Source organism: Branchiostoma lanceolatum, chromosome 4 (genome assembly GCF_035083965.1).
Source record: "Branchiostoma lanceolatum isolate klBraLanc5 chromosome 4, klBraLanc5.hap2, whole genome shotgun sequence".
NCBI classification, from domain to species: Eukaryota; Metazoa; Chordata; class Leptocardii; order Amphioxiformes; family Branchiostomatidae; genus Branchiostoma; species Branchiostoma lanceolatum.
This window is the reverse complement of record NC_089725.1, coordinates 16,208,064-16,231,604: the sequence shown is the minus strand read 5'-3', so window position 1 is coordinate 16,231,604 and position 23,541 is coordinate 16,208,064. Positions and strand designations below refer to the sequence as shown.

At 38.0% G+C, this 23,541-nt stretch overlaps 1 protein-coding gene across 2 annotated transcripts in view; it reads right to left on the bottom strand.

Annotated features, from left to right (window-relative positions):
• Positions 1 to 23,541, bottom strand: part of LOC136432899 (polypeptide N-acetylgalactosaminyltransferase 2-like) — a 37,441-nt gene that overhangs the window by 13,297 nt on the left and 603 nt on the right. The window contains exons 2-9 of one of the 2 annotated variants that reach the window (XM_066424529.1): positions 16,337 to 16,465; positions 14,066 to 14,331; positions 12,457 to 12,555; positions 5,301 to 5,368; positions 4,114 to 4,179; positions 2,164 to 2,285; positions 1,706 to 1,793; positions 787 to 874 (exon numbers count right to left, since the gene is read on the bottom strand). In XM_066424529.1, the coding sequence (XP_066280626.1) occupies positions 787 to 874; positions 1,706 to 1,793; positions 2,164 to 2,285; positions 4,114 to 4,179; positions 5,301 to 5,368; positions 12,457 to 12,555; positions 14,066 to 14,331; positions 16,337 to 16,465 (926 nt within the window). The remainder of the gene's footprint in view (positions 1 to 786; positions 875 to 1,705; positions 1,794 to 2,163; positions 2,286 to 4,113; positions 4,180 to 5,300; positions 5,369 to 12,456; positions 12,556 to 14,065; positions 14,332 to 16,336; positions 16,466 to 23,541) is intronic. The other variant, XM_066424530.1, reaches the window with a different exon arrangement.

The window sequence follows — 23,541 nt, the reverse complement described above, 5'->3', positions numbered from 1 at the left end:
AGATGCAAGAAGCCCAGTTCTGAAGTCAGCTCAAACACAGATCAACTGAGGAAAGCTATATACACAGCAATGTACCAGAATAGTCTGGTAGAGATGACAGAAATCTTTTGTGGCTACCCTCCCTATCAGGATTCAGCCTAAGTTGTGAACCATATAATCTCCTGATGAAGCCTACCACATTGTAACAAATTCCTTGTTGATATTCAAAAGGACTTGCTGTGATGCATGTACCAATGATTTTTACAAAAGTGAAAGCTTATGTCATGCATTAAACCACAGCGCTGGAAATTGTTCTTCACACTTCTCAATTTTGATGAAGTATTAGCCATTTTCTATAAATTTTCAGACAAGGTGCTTCTGTTTTATTATATTCATTACATGGTGGCAGGTTTAAAGCATTGTCAGACATTTCAGAGCATGCTTTCAAAATGGGGTTTATTTCTTTGGGCATTTTCATTGCCAAGTGCAACCCCAAATATGTTGATTTTTCAAATGGAAGATTAGCTACAATGAAAAAGGTCACTTCCTTTATGAACTTTAATGGAATTTCTGAGTAGAATATATATTTGACAGAACATAAATGAAAGAGCAAATATTACATTCAAAGTCACAATCTCTTGGGGAGATAGTAAAATTAATCATCTATCACAGAAGCTAATATTGCTTTGTAAAACATTTTCAATATTCCTCCTCTACCATGAAACGAATGATGCATGTCGAAGCATCTCAATGAATGAGAACTAGATAGTTATGGATTTTTCTTGGAATACTCAAGAATAGACTTACCTGATTGGTGCAATTGGATCTGACCTCCTAGCATTCCTTTGATTGGCTGTCATATAATCCCATTTAAAGACCAAGTTCCAGTCAAAACCTGTAACAAACCAGTAATCTGCATGACACACTGTAATGTGAAGGAAAGATGCCATGTACATGTAGACACCATCTCCTAGGAAATTCTGTATGAAAAAATCATTATCAATCACAGAAGGCAGTACTCCTAGGAGAATACCCTAGGAAAGCATAAGTTTTTTAGATTTATCCGCAATCTGTCACTATGTTTTTTTTCCAAACTTTGTAATTACAAAATCATTTTGTTCTATAATGCTGAACCTGACCTAATTCATAGTGAGATGGCTACGACTGATTAATTAGTGATTGAGGTATTGATTTTTACTCCAACATCATCAATTTTCCCTCAGCCCTTCATATGGCTCATCAGATTTCACAGTAAAATGGATTAGAACTTGAAGATGGTAAAGGAATAGGCTTAATAATATGCATGCTGGCAGACAAAAGTGTGTAAACTTTATAGATAGGATTAAAATACACTGTAAGTAAATTAAGTTCTAGATATGGTACAAACCAAAAAAATATGATCCGGCTATTACGTAAAACATCAGAAAACCCTATCTACCACTCGAAACTCACAACCACAGCATGTCCAGAACACCTCTAGGATATCAAAACCGAAAGTTCTGCTGCAGTACCTTAGAAAGCCACTGAGGTGCCATTTACTGAACTTGACTTTTGTTTTCCCAACCCCTACCCACCTACCAAATATTATTAGAATCCATCGACATCTTGAGTTATGCTGTCCACACACACACACACACACACACACACACACACACACAGATAAACGGCACCAAGAACATAACCTTCTTGGCAAAGGTTATAACAATATCAACATGGAGTTCCATACCTCCTCTGAGGTCAGCAGATGCCCCTACATACTGGAAGTTGTCCATGTTGATAACATCTATGATGGGACAAACGACCCGTTTGCTATCCTGTAACACAATAGGTCATTTTCACCTATTAAAAAAAATACCTAAAAACATACTGATTCCTGTGCCCAAGTCACACAACTCTTTTAACAGAGTTTGTTGACTTTGACTTACTTCTTCTTTCAAGGCAGACAATGATTTCTTCTAGAATGTGTGGATTCCTTTATTTTGACACAGCTTGATTTGATTAAATCACATTGAGCTTTAACAGATATGACAAATATTGTTAATAGGAAAATACATGAATGCATTGTTACTTTTCCTTTCACCTTAACCTTAACAAGATCTTACAGTGGCAGGTCTATGAGTCTGGGTTTTTACTGCACCTGCAAACGGTGGATTCTAGCTAGCTTCAGATTATTTAACCTCTGACCTCCATGACCCTCTCCAGCATGGGTTCCAGCCAGTGTTGGTTGCATTCACAGTGGCTGTCCAGGAAGGTCAGGATGGGCGCTGTGGCGGCGTCAGCACCTTTTACTCTGGAGCGCATCAGGCCTGGAACAACAACAACCATACTGGTCAGCAACACTGTTAACCAATACTGTAAACCAACACTTTATTCCTTTCAAAACTGGGAAAATGTAGCCTGGTTGCCAGACCACCACGCTCCTGGCGCTTATCCTTCGGCCGGGGAAGCAACTCGCGCCGCCGCCACAGACAGCACACGGCCCACTAATTATCTCTTGCGCATAGATATCAGGGTTCGGCTGCCCAGCGCCCGGTTGCCAACTCTATCCCTACTACCAGGTCTTCCCCGGCCAAAAAGGCTTATCATCGCATCGCGCGAAAGGTCTGGTATCCAGGCTAGGGAAAATGATGTAAAGGTTGAAAAACATTGAAAGCTTGAACAAGGCTTGCAAATGAAATGCCCTTGGCTGAATTCTGCACAGAGTATAAAGATCTGCAAAAGTGTGCTTTTCCAAACTTGAGGTTCTTTCATGTATATTTACAAGACATTTGTATACCCAGCTTTGATTCATTTGCGATGAATAAATGAAACCAAGTTGACACGGGGGAAAATGCCAGATTTCTTAAAAATGTTTTGTTATTTCAGCAATGAAGTTCACATCTCAATCAATTCAGACCATGGCAAAATTGTCAAGTGTTTTGGACATAACAATGCATCATCATCACGTTTTCAAAATGTTTGCTTTACATGAAAAGGATAGAGCTTCCAGGCTTGGCAACCTCATCAAACTTCTAATCTCCTGATTTTTTTGGAAAGAAATCAACTTTATTCAACATACTCACAAAAACATGTCACAAACTTAGTGACTTTAAGAAAATAAGGGGAGATTTATTTCAATGGCAAAACGTATTCATAGGACCTGGTATAATTTACTATAAATAATACCAAAAAGGAACCAATCTCAATTTGCCATGATGCCATTTACAGTGGGTAATGCATCATACATCCTATATCCCAGCACACCCAGGGAAACTCAAGCACACATAATCAATCACTGCAAGTGGAACCACCACCACATAAGGACATTCAACACCTCTTATCACCTTTTGGAAGCTACAACCCTTTTTGGTTAAGACTTTCCTTCCTGGCCTGTGACCTCAATTCTCAAGACGAAGCCAAGTGGCTCCCAATGTGCCCTGGGGCAGGGTGTAGAGGAAGGCTTATAATCTCTAGGAGACTTTGCTGCTCCTGTTTACTCAAACATTTATAAAGGGCCCAGGAGGACATTTCAAGGTGGGACTGCCTTTTATCCCATTCATCCACAGGGAGAACAGATGTATGCTCAGCTGTGGACCAACAGGATGTAGCTAGCTGCTGACAAGGCCTGCCAGCAGTAAGGGAAACTCTCAGGGTAACAGAATTGAATTAAACTGTGTTACAAGGGTCAAAATAAAAACCGTTAAGGTCAACATCTGCAAACCGGTGCAACCTCTTGTTAAATGGTCAGGCTGAAATAGGAAAGGCACTCCTTGAAGCTTGGCTTAAGGTATCTAATTGAAAATGCAGACCAATGAGCCATCATCTTTTACTGCCAACTGCATTTCTTTCTGAGGAAAAGGCTGCCCATGGGGAAAGCACTGGTACTGATATATGAGCCTTGATATGACTAAGATATATAGATGGGCAGTAAACTACTTGTTTTGCAAATATATTTCTAGAGATATATTAGATACTATTTGACAAGTTTGAAATTTGTTTTGGAACAAAATCTTGTTTAGTGGCTGAATGAAAAGGATGGAACATATCCCTTTTCTTGACTGATAGAATAGCAGAGACAAAGAAAAAAGACGAGGACAAAAGGACAAAGAAACTACAGATTATACAACAAATCATTACGGATTATGTTAATCCTACCTTCTCTTCTCTCATTCCTCAGGATTTTGACCTTCTGAATCTGTGCCAGCTCCAGTCCATCATCAGCTGTGACAAAGGAAATGTGAGATCAATACATCTGACAGCAGGAGGGAGCTCCTCTGTGATTTGAGCCACTTTTCAATTTAATCTACAGGTAACCTTGCCTGACACCCTGGAGGCTAAAATTGAGTCAAATGTAGGTTTCATAAATATCTATCACTGCATTTATGGGAATAAAAATACCACATTGGAACATGAATCGGGTAAAGAACTTTTGTATGGACGTGCTTATAAATAAGTATGACCTGCTATGTCTATGGCCTTCTTTATACTTTGAAGATACATGTAAATATATATATATGTGTAACAATCCAAACATGAGGAACTTGATTCCTTCAGTACTGCAGGACTTTGATAATTGATATCAAATTTTCAAAATTTAATTTTTTTTACATCACTCCACATGGGAACATGACTAACAAAAATGTAATACCAGCACCTTCTGAAATAAATAGAATTCACATGTGGCACACATATACAAATTTCTAACATCACACAAAGCGTACACACACACATAGCAGTCACGTATTGTTAGACTGATTATTATGCATGCATGTCCAGTGTAATTTAGATTACTGGCATACAAATTGCCCACAGCCAGCCTGGCAACAGGTGTCTCTTTGGATCTAATCAATGACTATGCATAGAGCAAAAACTTGGTTGCCAGTTCTGTAGAGATTTGTGTTCCTGGAATATATCCAAAGACTACCAGTGCCAGCAGGTAATCCACTCATCATGACAAGGCTTAACCATACAGTTCAACAGTCACTGCATTTTAGCCAAGTGATACCTCGCTCAATTAGTACCGGGAAATTAGTCTCATCCCTCATGATTACTTGTGACATCAAGTAATAGACAGTAATGTCAGAAAAGTATGCTTGTTTCATCAAACTAGAACTTAAATTTAAAAAATGTACCAAATAAATACAATTCACCTTCTATCTGAAATTAAGATTATGTGTGCCTTCCAGGTATATAATTCAAAACTTCTGCACATAGAACTTGACATAAGTGGGAAAAGCCCTGCTGATTTAAATATCAAAGAGGAAAATTTTGATTAAAAACATACAGTTCACTACCTATGTGAAATGTGACGTGTGCGTATCTCACATGTGCTTCATACTCACGTTTATCACTGTAGTCATCCACCAGTATAATCTCCTGGATCAGGTGAGGGGGACTCCTTAGCAACACACTGGAAGACAGTATGATTAAAGATCTTTATGATAACATGTCAATCTCAGTGAGGACATCATCTATTTCACAGCCATGCAAAGCCCATAATAAAAAGCTCAATCACAGGTGAAGGATTGCCTGTAGCCATGAGAGGCACAATCAGCATGCCCATCAGCCAACTTCTGTCCTGGAAATGGATTGAAGATCAGCAAGTCATATCTGGCTTCATTTGCTATATGATAGGGTAGAAATTGAAGGCCACAAAACCTCCACAAAACCATGAATCTTCTTCACACAAGCTGCTGAGGCCAGGTTTGCAAAATGGCAGTGTTATATAATATCATGTCTTCATTTTGTTTTCAATAGAAAGATACATTTTATACCATAGACAACAAGCTACACAATGTAAAACTCAACAATGTCACTGACTTCACACAAAAAAGGAATATAATCAATGCTGAATTGTGTGCCACAAACACATGAGGTGAATAATAATTGCCAAAGGTATATTCTGTAACTGTGTAATCAAAGCTGCTGCACCTCTCACTTAACTATAAAAGTAAAGCTTGATTCTCTGTTAGATGTTATAGGCACAGTAAAACTTGATCACACATTGATGACTGAGACATCTTCAACCAATGGAATTCTTTTGATAATTGCCACTGCAGTGCTGGTAAGCTTGAGGGTGCAACTACAAATATATATACATACATACATACATACATACATGTACATACACAATACATACACAATACATACACAAATATATATACATACATAGTATTACATACATACACACACATACATGTACATATACATATCCATAGGCAGATTCTGGATATACACACATCAAATGAGATACTGTTCCACCTTGTTATTTCACCTTTGTACATGTATCAGGACGGACCTCAGGCTGCTATCTAACATTGATCCTGCTATACCATTATTCTCCAAAAACTCAAGGAGGTAAAAGTTTTGCCATCTTTATGAATTTGACAGGCTTACTTGGAGATGACATACGATCCAATACCTGCTCCTGCAGATGGATACAGGAAGACCTATGCACTGGGTTTTATGGACCAATTCTTCAAAGGGAATCCTTGATAAGAAGCCCCTGTGGCAGTCTGAGCTGATTTCAAGAGGATGTGCGAGTACTCATGCCAGAAGCACACACCATCCATCATGCTCATATTCCATGCTGGAGATGGAAACACTGGCTTCCTGGTCTTTGGGCTGTAATAGAGAACTGGGACTTTGGATATCCTCAGGGTTTTAGCTCTAGGCTTGTACACTGCATATCTAAACTTCACATTTAAATACCCTGTACTGTTACAGTTTGCCAACAACTGTACAGATTCACATGAACAACACCCATTATTCAGTTTCATTGCCTTGTGGTTTATTGTGGTTTATTGTTTATTTAGAGGCAGTGACTTTCCCATTATGCATTTCTTAGACTGAACTTCAGAGCCCAGGTTGTAAGAAAAGGCTTATTCATTATAAACATATTTCTAATTGCCATGGATAAAAAAAATGACTGCTGCATTGGCGTATATAGTTTTCACATACATGTACTTGTAATCTGTGGTTTGTAAGGAAGATGTGGAATAAAATGAAACTGTTAGTGGCCTACCACTTCTTCTAAGTTCAAGGTCTACATGTACTTACAAACAATAAGTATTAAAAAAAACCTTATCTTTTCATTTCATACTACGCAAATAAGAAGCTAGAGGATAAAAAATTCAACTGTTACTTCTGTTTAAAACAATGTTAACCAAAACTTGTTCTGTCTCAGTTATCCTTTCACAAAACTATATCTCCTTTGCTTCATCATGGAAACAACTTTCAAACTCTTAAGAAGGTTCTTGCAACCAGTGGGGTTACCACTGTCGTAGCTTGCACCGTTACACTTTATTGCTAATTCTGTGCTGTATCACATAACCATGTTTCCTGGGTGAAACCTGATATCATTCTACACTACTTTTCTACTTGTCCAACATACATGTACACCAAACCTCATAGCAATATCCAAATGAAATTAGCAACAATTTTAAGGACACTGGCTGTCTCTTATATGTGCATGCTTCGTAAACTAATAAGAAATGCTCAGTCAAGAAAGAGACACTGAAATTACTTTTGACATGAAAGATAACATAAGGCCCAACTAACAGGATTACTTTTTGGTGCTGAAGTCTAGCAAAATTAGATACAGATATCGTCTTACTTTTATGAGCAGGGATGTCAAATAAATTTACATGTCGTTATCAAATAAATGCACAAATTGGTATTGACTTCCACCTAGGTATATCAGATATACTTAATGCTATGCCAGTACACTGTGACCCTTTCCCCTTGTGCCCTGTACCATGGCAATTTCAGGTTGGAAATGCTTCCTAATTTTGGAAGAAAGGCAAACTACTAGACTATAAGTACTAATCATTCCCTCTCATTTAAGTTGCTGTATGTATGTAGAGATAGTCATCATGCAAGATACAAACCTTATCCAGATATGTAAATCCCAGTCCACTTTATCTTGCTCCAAGAAGGCAACTAAGAGTTCTATTTTTGTGCACTGCCATTAGTACAGGGTTTACAAACTTAATACTGATGGTGTTTGTACAGATGGAATCATAGGTACAAACATTATTGTAAGTGCATCCTAAAAGTAGAAGTTCATGTGTCTACTTTCTTACAATCAAGGTTACAAAGAGTCGTGGACATCTCTTTGATGTGGTTCCTGATATTAGATATGGCACTTACGTCTTATCTTAACAGTGGTCCAACTGCATACTGGCACAAAATACAGGATACTGATAGATTGCTCCAATTCATCATTGGGTCTAACCTCAGCTCTGGTACTCACACTTGTCCAATTAAAGCACTCAGTATAGGCTACCTACACAGAATTTAAAGTGACCTTCAAGAGCATTTCTGGGTGGGACCTCAGATACATGGACAATGTTAGTTTTTCATGTACACCAGCATACTAACTTAGCATAGCAACAGTCTAATTCTTTCATTCTTTGGAATGGCACGACAATAGATGACAATTGTGAGGTGGTTACTGCCACTGATAGATGTCACTCGCTTATCACTGATCAGCAGCAGGATTGAAAAGGGTTATCTCATTTAACCTTTGGACAAGGATGGTTTCAAACAGAATACTGGATCATTCTGTAATAGAAGAAGGATGACTCCTCAATACTTTCCTGACATTGAAAGTTATTACCAAGTTATGAATAATACAACAGGACATACAGAGGTTTCCCTGATTGGGTTACTTTGCAATTCAGATGTTTGTAATAAGAGCTTTTTATGAGATATCTTTCCAAACAAGAGGGAAACTTACTCACATGACATGTGGAGGATTGGAATATAATGAAGCTGGACGTTGGTTCAATGAAGTAGCATTGATTTGGCATCCATATAGTCCTACATTTCATTTCCAAAGTGGGAGACCACTGTAATTCCAACATCTCACTGCACATTAAGGAGAACTGACAACTTTATTTCCCTCATGACACAGTATCTCCTAGAAGCGACCCACAGTTATGATGTTTTCCCTATACTAATGTGACAACTTTCACACTGATAATAGAAGTCATTTCATGCAATAAAGTCTTTCTGAAGTTTCACAATTGACAGATACATTGAGACTACAGAAGACTGATCCAAATGCTGATAAAAAAAGCAGCAGCAGCACCATTGAAATTAAAGCTTTTATCTGGGAATCCTTAATAAATAAACACTCAAGTACAATCTTTACCTATTACTATTATTAGAGTAGAAAAATTAAATTCCCCACCAAAAAGTATTGTGACAAGTGCATAATGTAGCCCTTAGAGTCTTGCACAGTTTTCCTTTTGCACTGTAAATATTGGATATTCAAATCAATCAATAAGTAGATATCTAATTTTGTCCAATCATTGTTTTTTTTTTGTACCCAGTCTTCTACCATACGAACATAAAATGGACCTTGGAGTTTTCATTTGAAGTGATCTTCAAATTACAGTTTATATTACTGCATATGCAAAACTTGATGGGAATCTGATACTACCACATCATGCAGTAGAATCCGAAATACGTGTTCTAATGTTTTATATCAAATTACAACTTAGAAGGCAATAAAACCCTTTCTGAACAGCAAATGAGATTACAACGGAAGTACGGAAAATCAATTCACAACAGGACTACAATAGCAGCGATATTACTGCCATTAGAATCTTCTTTTATAGTTTGCTCAAGTACAAAAAAAGGTTTCAAATTTAAATGTTGGTGCACTTGAACCCACCTGACAAAACTTGGCTTTTTATTTGGAAGTAAATCGACTCAGTATGTGGTCTGTTAACTGGGAGACTACCTTTGAGCCGTGGAGATGTATGGCTTTGAGCAATGGTATTTATGGGCTTCCCATTCAGTGGTCCACGATGACATTGAAATATTATGATTTACTGATCAGACCAAACTCTTAGCTGAGGTTGCAATTAAACAATCGGCGAGGTAATACCACCATATCTCTCTTGGCTCAAAGCAAGTATTCATGGCTTAGAAATTGATCCCTTTTACACCTCTGATTACACTAAATGATCAGCAGGAACATTAGGGTCATCTTGGATCTCCTTTACATCCGTCAGCGGCATTATGAATTACACATTCTTGTGCAGACTCCTTCATCGGCATTCAAGGCAGACAACCATCAATAATATGACTCTGCTGATCACAATTTCACTATGCATTAAGGAATATTCAGACTATCCCGAGTCTCCTACAGAATTAGGATGTTGCCTGATTTATTTACACAAGGCTACAGAAATCATTTTTCAGAAGAAAACATGTAAAATGATTTGAGTACACATAAATATGGCATAGTCATTGACATTTAACATTAGTTGACATAATGGGATCATGTTATAGATATCATAATAGCATGGTATTTAACCATTCTATCCTTTGCTAGATGCCATACAGCATTCAAATCTGTATAGATGTCCTGGGAACTTGGAATACTAATTGTCAAAAATGCTTCACAGGAGGTAGCACAAAAACATGAACAATCATTCACACATGACAACAAGCTTTCCTGGCATGCTGGGCTGCTGAGCCAGCGGGATAACTCAAATGTTATCCTTGAGCCAAGTAATAAAACTGGTGTGGCCAGCTAGCTATGATTTGCGTTAGTCAATCAATCACCATTGACAATGGCCTGGAACTGATCCAAGCATTTCTCAAAGTTACTTTTCCTTTAACAATACATGTACTTTACCTTGGACTGTACATTGAAATATTGCAAATTTATTGTGTAGACATTGAATGACAGGCCATTTGGCAGAGGAACCAGCTGGTAAAGGCGGCCATCATGGAGATTGATAAAAGCCCAAGTCTTCCATAACTTGATGCACACGGAACTTCTGTAGGTTTTATTTCACTATGTACAGCTCCACAAAAAATGAGTCCCTATAAATTCTATAAACAGCCACAGAGTATGACAATAAAAGAGGAATAAAGTGCATGTATATTACATAAAAGCAGGTGGGTGTCATACTTTATCTCCTTTAAGTCTCACTTCACATGCTCAATTTCTAATAAAGACACAGACTTTGCTTCATGCTCTAAAATACTTTTTATAACACTTAAGTTTCCAGCCTCTCACTGAAACACAACAAGAATTTCAATGGCGATTTTCTTCCCCTAATAACTTGATACACATTGGCCACACACTGAAAGGGATAGAATTCTAAAATATTTACAAAAATTCATGTATTTTAACCAAAATTATCAATTGAGTCAGATTTTAAATCATTGGAATATCTGTATTTTTCATAACAACGAGTTTCATAATGCTACATTAATTTTTTTTCTTCCTGGTTTTGACTAAAGCACTGCAGAGTTATACGCTAGAAAATGGGATGGCATCATTATACATTTGTATAAAGGAGAAAAATGTGGCAGACTATGGGGTGAAACTACCTGGTCGCAGAAGCTATTTAGGTGATTTACTATCGTTTGAAGCTCTACTAACTTCAACATATGGTGGGGTCCTGATTCAGGGGGTGCGTTTCTTATGGGTCACAACAAATCTTGCTTGCTCCAGCACACTGGCCCTGCTCTAATACACCATCATACATCTAACTCCCAATTCCCTTGAGGAGGGCCCAGCCATATTTCTCAAGACCGTGACATTTGCAGCATGCAGGGAGGGAACTTGAAAATCCATATTTACAGCTAGGGTAAACTAAACAAGGAGGTGAACATATAAATCCCCAACTTTGCACTTTTATCAAGGCCCCAATGGGCTATTAAGGAGATTATACATTCACATGATCATCTCCATCAGCACCTTCCCTGGATAGACTACAAGAACTTTTATAGTGGTTAGGTTATGCAATCTATCATAACATGATTTATGAGAGTCTTCACAACATTGTGCCTTTCTAAGTTTCTTCTATTGTCTTTGTTAATAGATTATTTGAGTACCTAATGGGGACTATTCATATGGGTACTTTCATTCACAATTATAATCAGCAGGAGACTTTTCATCTACATGAATTTGCAACTTCCTTACAAAGCAGAAATAGGAGCATGATAGCACAATTTTTGTCCATACAGGAATTCAACCAGCCTTAAAGAAGACATAAAAACAAGTATCAATACAGTAAATGTCTTAAACAATGTAATGTATGCACCTGTGAAAAACATATTTTTCTATAGGATCATTGATATATTCATGAAACTACCGGTGTTATAATTCACATTCCAAACATTCTCCCCTGGTTCTAATGGCCATGAATATATATGAACCACAGCTATATTGATTAACCAGTAATCATAAAATTGCAAGGCAGGTAACTAATCACTGGTGTGCAATGACTACATTACATCTGGTGTAAATGTCAATCATGTCCATCAAGGCTGAGAGCCCCATCTGTCAAAGATAAGAGTGGTCATGTTAAAGGTAAGCTTGTAATGGATCCACATAGATATAGCCCTTCGCTTGAGATGACATCCAGTTTGGTCGTGCAATGTGACGATCCCATAATAGCCCTTACCTTCACATGACTACTATTATAGGTGTTACCGAATGGCTCCCAAGTGACTTCATGTTCTTACCTGGTGATTGTACGTAATAAGGTGGAGCGAGCCTCGTTGTGGAATGTGATGATGACACTGGTGGGCAGCAGATCCTCCTTCCATGCATGAGTTTTACATCTGTTGAGGAACAGGAAAAGGGGTTACTAGTACTATATTTTTTAAAGAAATTGATCAGGCAAAAATGTAAAAACTGTTTCTACCCAAATATGTACTAATCAAATTTAACAGCAAGCACCAATCTACATGCACTTACATTTGTGTACAGGAATGTAACAGTTTTGGAGGATATCATGGCCCACTTCTTTGTACAAGGACAGGAAAATTACTTGCACTTGATTTGATTTGTTTTAACTCCTCAACTCCTTAAATTACTTGAACAAAGAGGGCCCCTCTCAAAAGAGTACATTACTTGGGCATATTGAGTATTGTTTCCAGTTCTAGAGTTAACTGGTAACACACAAATTTGCTGCTGTTTCCTCCTCAAGTACAGTATGCAGCTGTAAACCTAGATTGACACAATTCTGGCACACCTGACCTGTGATCACAGTGAAAATAATGACTGATGGCTTTCATCAGCAGTACAGCTATTGGTTCTATATATTGGGAAAACCATGCATCAGTCCATTATCGAGTAAGCGACAGGGCATTGGGGGACCCATTTATGTCAAGATTGGCCACAGTGACCAATTTAGCAGTAACCCGACCAAACCTTTTGTCTAGCAGCCAATGGCATCATTTTAGAGCCAGCAGTGCGTTACTATTCTAGTAAATGTCTACAGTATGATAGGAAAAATCAACTAGTCCTGTCCATGGTGCTGATGTGATGGGTGTTGGCAATACTCCACATGCACACAAAAATGTTGATCTTTGGTGCAATTATTTAGTTCTCCTGGTACAGGATGCAAGTTTTTACCATACATAAGAACAAATGGTATTTTGCCTCTTAATGAAATACACTTTTAAGTAAAAAGTTTAAAGGTTAAAAACTGAACTCTCTATAAGCTGATTCTAACTGTAAGCCAGAAATCAACATTGCTTTCTCTTCCATGTAGACAGCCAATGTCAACAGAGACATACAACATAATAAATCATACATGAATCATACATGTATTATAGCAGAAATAGCAATTCTCAAAATAGTATAAGTGCATAGAGTTTTTTTCTACAACATAAAGATGGCATCAAATTATCTGTGAGGTAACAATAGCTCTCTTGTTACCAGTTAGCATTCAAATAAAACATGCCTGCATGTCAGGGGATTGATAATAACTTAATTTCTAATAAAAGTCCCTGCAATTACAATTCAGCCAGCTTTAGCCCTAATGCCAAAGAAGAGGTTCTATAATTCTGTAGCCTTTGAGTTTGATGATAAATATATGACACTGGCACACCAGTAAATGAATATGCCAAAGCGCCAGTATCAGGGAATAACAGAATATAAATAGAGACACAGGATAGTTAGGTATTTATATGTCTCTTAAATGTGTTCTATATTCAGCCGACATTTTGGCATCAAACAAAATTCCATTATTCCAATCAAATCCTCAGGTGAATACACACTTATCACAGATAGTGCTGCAACATCCCGTAATCATGTAGCTCCCAGTAGAAGGCAGTTTATACTTACAGCTGGTTTCTGGTATCAGGAATGTCCCTGGTGCATTTCAGCTTGTCACTTTCCACCTGGTTGAACTTGTTCCTGGAGTAGGCATCCCCTCCTGGGGAAACCTTAGTCTTGTCAATGTAGCCCCGTTCATGGGCTCTCAGCCATGAGTGAATGTCAAGTTTTGTGCTATCATCTGGATTTTCAGCAAGATCTGCCGCTCTTCCCTTATCCCCACCGCCTGGCTGGAATCTCAAATTCTTGTCTCCAGGAAATTCCTCTTCATTTTCCTATAATGTGAAAGTAAAGAGAAGCAAGAAGAGATGTAATATTAGGATACCACCATCATACATTTTAACACAGGTACAGTATGTATACATTGGAGTGCAACATATCAAAGTTATGCTGCAATGTGACAGTATAATTGAAAGCTCCTATTTCTTTTAAGTAGTCTTCCAATCATCAGCTTAACCGTTTACAAGAATGATGAAGCACATCATACTTTCCAGCAATACTGACTCCCAAATATCTCATACTATAGGCAATGCAACAAGCTATATGGTCTACTGACCAGTAAGTTGCTTCAACTGAGGTATCAAATAAAGTGGATCTACCTGTATGATCATATAGGTTAAAACAAATTTGAAGGAAGTCTGTTTTTCCTAAAGTCAATGTGACAATGACCTTTTTAACAACTGCTATTTCCCTGAGAACAGCTACAATATAGTACAATCTGGTCAATATTCTACCCTCTCATCAGGATGTACAATGAGTACTAATAGGGTAGAGAAGTGTTCACGTCCATGTACTATATTGACGGGAAGTATTGACTGACTGAAGTTGGATGCAAATGTACAAGACCTTGAGGACTGGCCAGCTTTAGCAAAGGCTTAGCCAAAACTGCATGGGTGGGTGCTTGGACCCTTTCCAATTCCTCTTAATGTAGCACCCTGACAGTTTCCTGATACCAAACCATTTGTGACCATTGGTGGAGACTCCAGACTCCTAAAGTGCATATGCATGTACAGATCGATTGTGCATTTTTCCTAAGACACACTGTTACCTTCCTTTACACAACCTGCTTGTTAATGCTTCCTTCCAAAATTTCTGTACATTAGCTATACAAGGAAATGACTGCACATTATAAACAACTTATGTTATAAATTACATAAAGTCCCTCTAATTCAAGGTATCCATTTGGAAGTATGAACAATCTCTACAGCAATTACCAATAATGAGCACTACTTAGATTAATGGCTCTATCTGCTTTACGAGAATAGATGTGATCAAAATTTCCCAGCTACTAAGTAACACACTTTAAGGTGAAAAAGAACCATAAGTTCACTGGTCCTCGGGTGACACTTGATTTCTTTAAGAATATCATGGTTACTAGACACAAAGCGAGAAGCTTGGTCATCCAGTATCTGTGGTCCTACTTTATCCCTTAACTCATAAACCCAGTCAACAAGTACAATACAATTTATGTGACAATTCCGTGCAACTATACTCCCATGCATACCAAGAATTTGAACCACCGCTACATCTGAAGCAGTTTGAAAAAGCCATGGACAGCTTAGAACATTTGAAAGAATATCTTAGTGAAGCTAAAAAAGTTACCAAAAAGTGAAAAATGACATTTGAATCTCTGTCCCCATTAACCACACAGGCATATTTCAAGCTGCTGTTTTCCCTCCCACCCCAGTTTACAGGCAGTTCTACCATCAATCCTTCCCATTACCCCCTAGAGAGAACCTGTCATTTACTCAGGTGGGAGGGGATTTCCACCTGGGGATTTCCTCCTGCAGTGTTTACTTCACTGGGAAAGTGCTAAATAGTGTGATAGGTCAGACCTCTACAAGAGATAGATTACAAGGTAAATCAAAAGAGAAACATTCGTATTCCCAGTGTAGTTCTCAAGCTTTTAGTTTATATAAGAACTCATTCAGAGTCATCACTTCACTGACAGGGACAGCAAAATTGCTTAGCGGTATTGATACAGATGTGGTCAATGACTTATGCAGGCCTTTCTACCTTGACCTTGGTCTTTCATTGGTTATTTTGTTTGCAATTTGTTTTATTTGAGTGTTGTATGCAACATTACTTCTTAGACTCATTGATGAGTAATTGATTGATGGTGAAACTTGTTTGATGATGATTGATTTCGTTCATTGATTTGAAAAAAATCAGAAATGCAGACAAAACACTTCTGCAGATTGATTACACTTTTGATTGGCAGGAAGTTTTGCAGTTTGACTGCATCTTTCCTTGTACAGTGACAAATATGCATGTACCCACTATCACATCAGTATGCTCTAGTTCTCCTGACACAGGCCTGGGAACAGGTGGTCTGTGTGCCAATACATTTCCAGGTACCTTTGCCAGCCCTGGCATTTTCCTAATAGCTGCCACCCTTTCTTCAACCGCCTAACAGACAAAAAGAATAACAAGAAAATGAAACTTTTCTTGACAGACATATCATGATTTAATGTCTACACATTGAGGTTTCATCATCTACAATGTACTTTATTAATTATTAACAAGCTTGACTAATTCATTGCAACATAATTTGGACCTCTTAAGACATGTAAAAGACAAATCTAAATTCTTGCTTTGGTCATCTATTGTCACCGTTTTGAAACAATGTTCATCATAGAATTTGGGGGTATGTGTGTGATAATAACATTAAATGTCACCATCTGCTTCAACGTCAAGTGAAGTCAATTATCTGTCACATATACAAGAGAGCTTAATTGCCATTATGGAAACTTCTGAATTGTTTATCAGATAGTCTCCTGCATTGAACTTCTCCTCATGGGTTGATTGGGGATGTTAACAAAACTGGTCGGAAAATTAATGGGCTTGCAAATGACCAAAATCTAATCTGCTTCTAACTTTTGTTAACACAACAACTTTTCATTGTATTTTCCTAAATCAGATGGCAGAATAATATCAACCAGTTGTCTGTGAAATGGATGACTGGATGGATAGCAAGTCCCTGGTAGTTTATGCCACTGTACATTAACAATAAATGCTGTGATACAGCATTCACATAAACATCAAACTCTGCACTCTTTCAGGAGTTTCAAATACTAGTATCAAAGTCAGGTTTATAGTGGGATGTAGAACAATGAAAGCCTTACTCAATTTCCCTAGAGCAAGCCTGTAGTACAAATACATTATTATGTATGTTCCAGACTGCATGCAATTCAACCCTAGTCTTTATTTCTAGGGATGAATCAAAATTACATTAGGGGAAGCTGAATGACTCAATCTGTATATTGGTAATAGATGATTACAGTATAATTAAATAAGCACCGAAACACTTGGGCTGCCATCTCGACTGGTGACTGAAAGGTCTCCACATAAGCAAGTAAGCAGCAAATGAATGAACAAACCGGCTTAACCTTCTCCCTGCTGCCTAACCCAATAACCAATTAGAAATTGGTGCCAACATCTTGAACATGCTACTGGTGGAGAAGGTAAAGGAAATTTGGCAAATCATGTCACTTTCATCATGACAATCACTTCTTGGTAAAGGCATGCTTGTAATGTTGTATATGAATTCATTGCAAAAGCAGTAGTAGTGTTGACTAATTTTGATTCACTGTGCCAATTGTCTTCAACTTTGTTTTTGCAATATAAATTTCCTTCAAAACAGGTGACCCACAATTATAAAATCGTGCACAACTTTTCGTTAAAAAATATATGTATGATGCTCTTATTTCCAACCAATTCCATAATGTTGGTTAATGCTGAGTGGTTGCATTTCTTGAGGAAAAAAGGATGGATATCCTTTTTATGCAACCAAAGCATATTAAAGTCCCTTCTGTCACCCTATGCAAACTATACAATGTACAGCTGTCACTTCTGACCACAGCAGATACCATAATCTATATTTCTCAGCAGCCCGCTCTTTGTGGTTTCAGTAACAGCTGTGTGACCTCACATATGAAAGGATTACAAATGAAACACGGAAACTTTTTCAATGTGTCCCTTTTTGCTATGAAACCGTCACCAGAAGAAAATCTATCATCCTAATGCAATATTCTAAAACATGTATTTTCCCTACAACTATCTAGATTGTTAACGTATGACGCAAAGTGAGAAATCGGTTCAAATAGACATGCAATATGTATTTCTCTTACAGGAATAAAGCTCTGTTCTACAGGCAGTCTCCATACTAATGACTCTATTTGCAAATTTATTGCATTGGAGCTTATGACTTCATCGCGCATCTGTCTGACACTAGATTGCATATGTGGACTTTGGTAGAGGCCATTACTAAAGGTATCAATTTCCATACTGGAGAGAGATGCCCTTGGCACTGTGAACTGTTCATTACCCCAGAGGGTTTCCTACCATGTCCATACAGGCATCTGTCAGAGTCTCATTCTCATGCTCTTCTGCCATGAAGTCTTGATACATGCAGAATTGACACATTTGGAAAATTAGTTCAGAACTTCTTCTATATCTTCATGTATCATATGTTAAGTCAGAGTAAAGGAACCCCTATCTATACATACTCTGTTATGTTCATATATCAATGCAATTTAACATAGTCAAAATGTGGCCTGTCCTGTCCCAATTTCTTTTGTGGAGGAGTACTTGTGGGAGGAAAACAGATTAAAATTTATACATCCAAAGATCATCCATAAAGACAATGCTGTGTGGCCTAAATTGACATGCTGGGATTGGTATCCTGGAGGTGGATGTAATTATAATGAGCTGGGTACTTGTCACCCCCAGGTCTCTGAGTCTGAGTGGTCTACACCAAGGGTTTAATGACTCTAACATGCAGGCCCAGTTTTCCATTTCAGAATGGAAATTGAGCTCCACTTGGTATATGATTGGTTCTTGTCATATGTGTGTGCCCTCAAATTCAGCGGCTTGTAAGTCTGTGAATTATACCTCCAGATTTTGGACGTGTACATTGTAGGATTGTTACTGTCAAGGATGCACATCTTGCGTTCCAGGACGAAGAAGCATAGTACGTTATATAAGAATATCATAGCACTTAATTACCCTGCAGACCTTTGCTTTTGTCGTAGCAGAATTTGCCAAACACATGCATATGTATGTTTTGGCTTGAGTAGACCACAATTCTTGGGTTTTTCCAATGCAGTAGCTTGCAGACGAACACAGGGCTGAAGACGTATTCCTTGCATGATTAGTACCAAATGTTGCCTACAAATTTGACTGCAGGGCATGCCCTTGACCCTTTTGCCTGTACATGTAATTACTATCCTAGCCACTTTCTAGTCTAACTTGAAAGTCATAAGAGGAGACCATGAGGCAAGCTTCAAGCTATGTCAGCTTTCTTATTCAGTGGTGCTGCTTCCTTCTCATTCTTATCAATCTTCAATAAGTTTGTTTTTTATCAAAATTCATTTGCAGTATGTAGCTAAAGACAGCTTTCTTACATGTCATCTCTGTTTTCTTCATTTGCTAAGTTTTCCAAGGATCATTTATCACCATGCAACAGACTGATCCATTCCAAGGCAGAGATTGCACAGTTGGGAGGTTCCAAAGTGATGTAGTACTACACCATGGAGATCAGCTGCTCACTCCTCAGGGGTCAGGCCCTGTCCCAAAATCCTGTTAGAACCTGATGACATAAACCTACACTAGTAGTAATATATAAATATGACAAAGAACATGAAACATGCAAGCCAAGTAGACCTTTCCAAACATGCTGTATTTTGGCAGCTGATTCAACCTTGGTAAGGTAACCTGATCTAATAAGGCATTGTCTATCATCAGTTCTTTAACTTGGTTTTGGCATCCAGTGCCCATACTGTCTTCACATAAAAATTCCACTAAACAGAGTGCTTCTCATCCATAAAGCCGATCCAGGTGCCCAACCAAGCATTAGCCAAACCCATTAGAGTTGTGTCCAAGAAATGACTCAAAGGAGATGGACAGATTTTCCTGAAAAGGTCACATCGTGAGGAATGGTCTCAGACAACTGTCTACAGCTACAACCTTGGGCATTTCCAGCAAGAGCATTTCATTTCCAGCAAGGTAGACAGACTGGCAATCTGGCTACATTCACCTTTAAAGAAATAGCCCAAGCAGGCTCTACCAAGGCCATTAGAAAGCTGACTGTTGGCATTTGCATGCTTATCTTAACCTCCAGGATTCCCTGTGGAATTCTAAGTAAGTGCTCGTTGCAGATGTGCATATCGGAAGAAAGTCTCCAACTATACCGTGTATCTGATAAAACCTAATGACTTGTAAATATATCAAACATTTGGAATCTGGAGAAGTAGCAGCAGAACAAACTTTTCATTGTATGCAAAGATAATAATTCTAACCTATGTGAATAGATTCTGTTTTACTACTCAGCTGAGCTGAACCTGCCATTTCTTATAAATATAACTTAAATTAAGGGGACATCAAATCTACAATGCACTGGAACATTGGTACCATTGTGCTATGACATGGTGAACAATTTCACATATAGACAAAGCTAATCATAAATCACCTAGTATTGGTGTACATTTTGCACTTGTAAATAAATTGTTTTCCATCTAATCCTAACTCTCCCTATAGTAGAAGCCAGGAGCATGATTCCCTCCTGTAACTTTTGTTATCACAAAAGCTGCATCTTCTGACCTGCTGGCATAGCCTACTCTTCACATAGCTTATCATGTTAGATAAGTTCCATGTTGCTGAGGTATGAAACATTTCAGTTCACATGATAAATGTGTCCCTTCAGTTCCTTTCTGCCACCTGTCGATCCATCCATGATTTATCATCAGCTGACATATTATTTACTTCAGACCATGCCTGTAATTATTGAACAAGTCAGCACACCCCAGCTTCATCACATCATATGCTTCATGGGCTTCATGAGATTTGCCCATTAGTTTGAACAGGTCATGCTCCTCTTATATTAGTCGTGGTAGCTTGGCAACACACCTCTTAATAAGTCATCATCTGACGTATTAACTTAAGCAGGTCTCCAATCTATGATGGATGTCAAGACTTTGATGTGGTCTAAACTGTAAGTTAACTGTGAAAGAGAACTTTGTGATATAGATAAGTTAACTTTGATGTTATACTTTTTACCCATCTGTCTTTTTGTACTCTTGAAGCTGATACTGAATATATAGTGTGACTGACCCATGCATGACATCTACCTCCTCTGACTTGGCACACTGTATCATGAGCCATGACCATTTTGTAATTTTGTGTCAATAGAGAAATGTACCAATGTTTTGTTAGCATCCTATTGATGAGTAAATATGCAACACTGTTACAGATACATGTACGTAGCGATATCCCATACTATCTGCTACAACCGTAAGTTATGATCAGGCTATGCCAATACAATGGTAATCTCTCTCAAGATGTCACAATTAAGGTGCAATTTGGACCTGGATTATTGAGTGCTAAGATGGAGGGATTTAAACAGATCATAGAATTGTCCAGAAATCTGGCAACCTCCCTTGTTGATGGGTAATCATATGGTTGCGTACATTCAACTGTATTAAACTGTACTGCCACGTCACATACAAAAGTATGTAGTACTGGATAAGTGGATATCTTTATATAGAAGCTAGACATGCAATTATAAGGTTAAACAAGTACATTTGTGAGTCATGAGAAAGATCTGCAGAAATGGATATATATTAGGACAAGAAAATTCAGCTGCTTTCATTTCAGGTCAACTAGGTCAAATGCCACAAGGCTGAATAGATTGCAAACTGCACTTACAGATGGTAGGGCAAAACCATTGACTTTGCAACGTGTTCCCACTCATGGTCATTTCAACAAATCCTACCCTGTAAAGGCTTCCAACTGAATGGCTCCATTAGAAAAGTTAGTGGTTACAGCAAATGAATCATTATTCTAAAAAGTTGAACATGATTATGGAAGAAAAAATGTATAATCATGATTAAAGGTTATAGAAGGCCCTGTTAGATGAAAGGTAGCATATTAGTACATGTACTATGATGTAGTACATTTAATTTTAGCAGTAAGGTCCTAGCTTTCTGGTAGACCTGAGAGACTTGTAACAGACAAAACATAACCGTATCAATAGCAGATTATAACTAAAGCCGATATGCTAGAATCCCTGACCACCACCTTATCCAATTTGTTCTAACATGAACTTTTATCCACATAACGTGTTGGTGGTACCTACAAAGTGGCATGACAGTGTTTCCTTTGAATTGTTGCTAAGACAGCAGGTGGCCTGACACTTCAGAAGTGGGAATACTTTGAGGGATTTATTTTGGATCCTACAGTAACAGTTCAAGGCAGTACAGGAAGTTCTGTTTAACACATCACAAACACAGTCATTGGCTTCCATCCAAATGCTGCCAGTCTTGCTGCTAAGGCAGTCTTTTCTCTCATCTGTGCTGCTCCATAGACTGATTAATCCCAGGTTTTATTGACAAGCTATTGTAATTTGTAGCCAAAGCCTGAGCATGTAATTGTGTCAGAGTACACATTACAGAACATGTACCTCACATATCAGTAGTACTTGAAGCTTACTTTATCTTCAAGTTAATTTGTGTGCTTTATTTTCAAGTTCAATTCATAAACATACAGTACATTTTCACTGGTCAAATGGATGATGAAAGGGGGCATCAGATGATCAGTACAGTAAATATTTGGCAATGGAGGGGAACAGCAGGGGATTTGCTACAGGTGTCAGTACCAAGGCAAGAGAATAATGTCCTGTCTTTCTTGCCATAAACAAAGAAAAGAAGCAAGCCCTTCAAAAACGTACATCCATGACACTGAGATGACTGTGTCGGGGGGCTAAATGAGACTTACCTTACAAGACAAGGTTTCAATATGACTTCTAAATTACTGAATCTATCCAGACACTACAAATGACTCGCATACTGTCGTCCTCCAGGATCCTGCCAAAAATCACATCCTGTTTTCAGTCACCCCTCATTTGCATAAGATTAGGACAGTATCACCTACACCAGGACCAGCATCATCATAAGTTTGATTAGAAGGCTGGATTGTAATCTGAGCCGTGCCATTTTGAAAATAACTCATTAACGCTATACAGTATCTATTGTATCTGATCTCAATTCAACTCTCAACTTCCAGGTCATATGCAACAAGCAGGCCTAGCAAGTCTTTTATAGGATTTTATCTGAAACGTTAGTGGCAACTTTCTCAATCTCAATCATGTTAAAGACTTCTCAAATATGATAGCATACATAACTCATAATAACTAACAAACTGATGTTATTGTTAACATTTTACTGAAGTGCAAGTGAAAAACTCTAGTCTAGGACTGGCTGCAGTTTTTAATGACTTAGCATGATTGAGGTACAAATGGGAGTATTTCTAGTTTGAGAACATACCACACACTACATACATGTGTATTGTACCGTCTGCCACCAATACATCTGCAAGCCATCATCATAACTTCCTTGAAATTGGCTAAGAACGGAATTAATTAAAATGCCACTCAGCTAAATTCACTGGGATCATAGCATACAGCATCGTCCTTTACAAGGCTTAGCGGC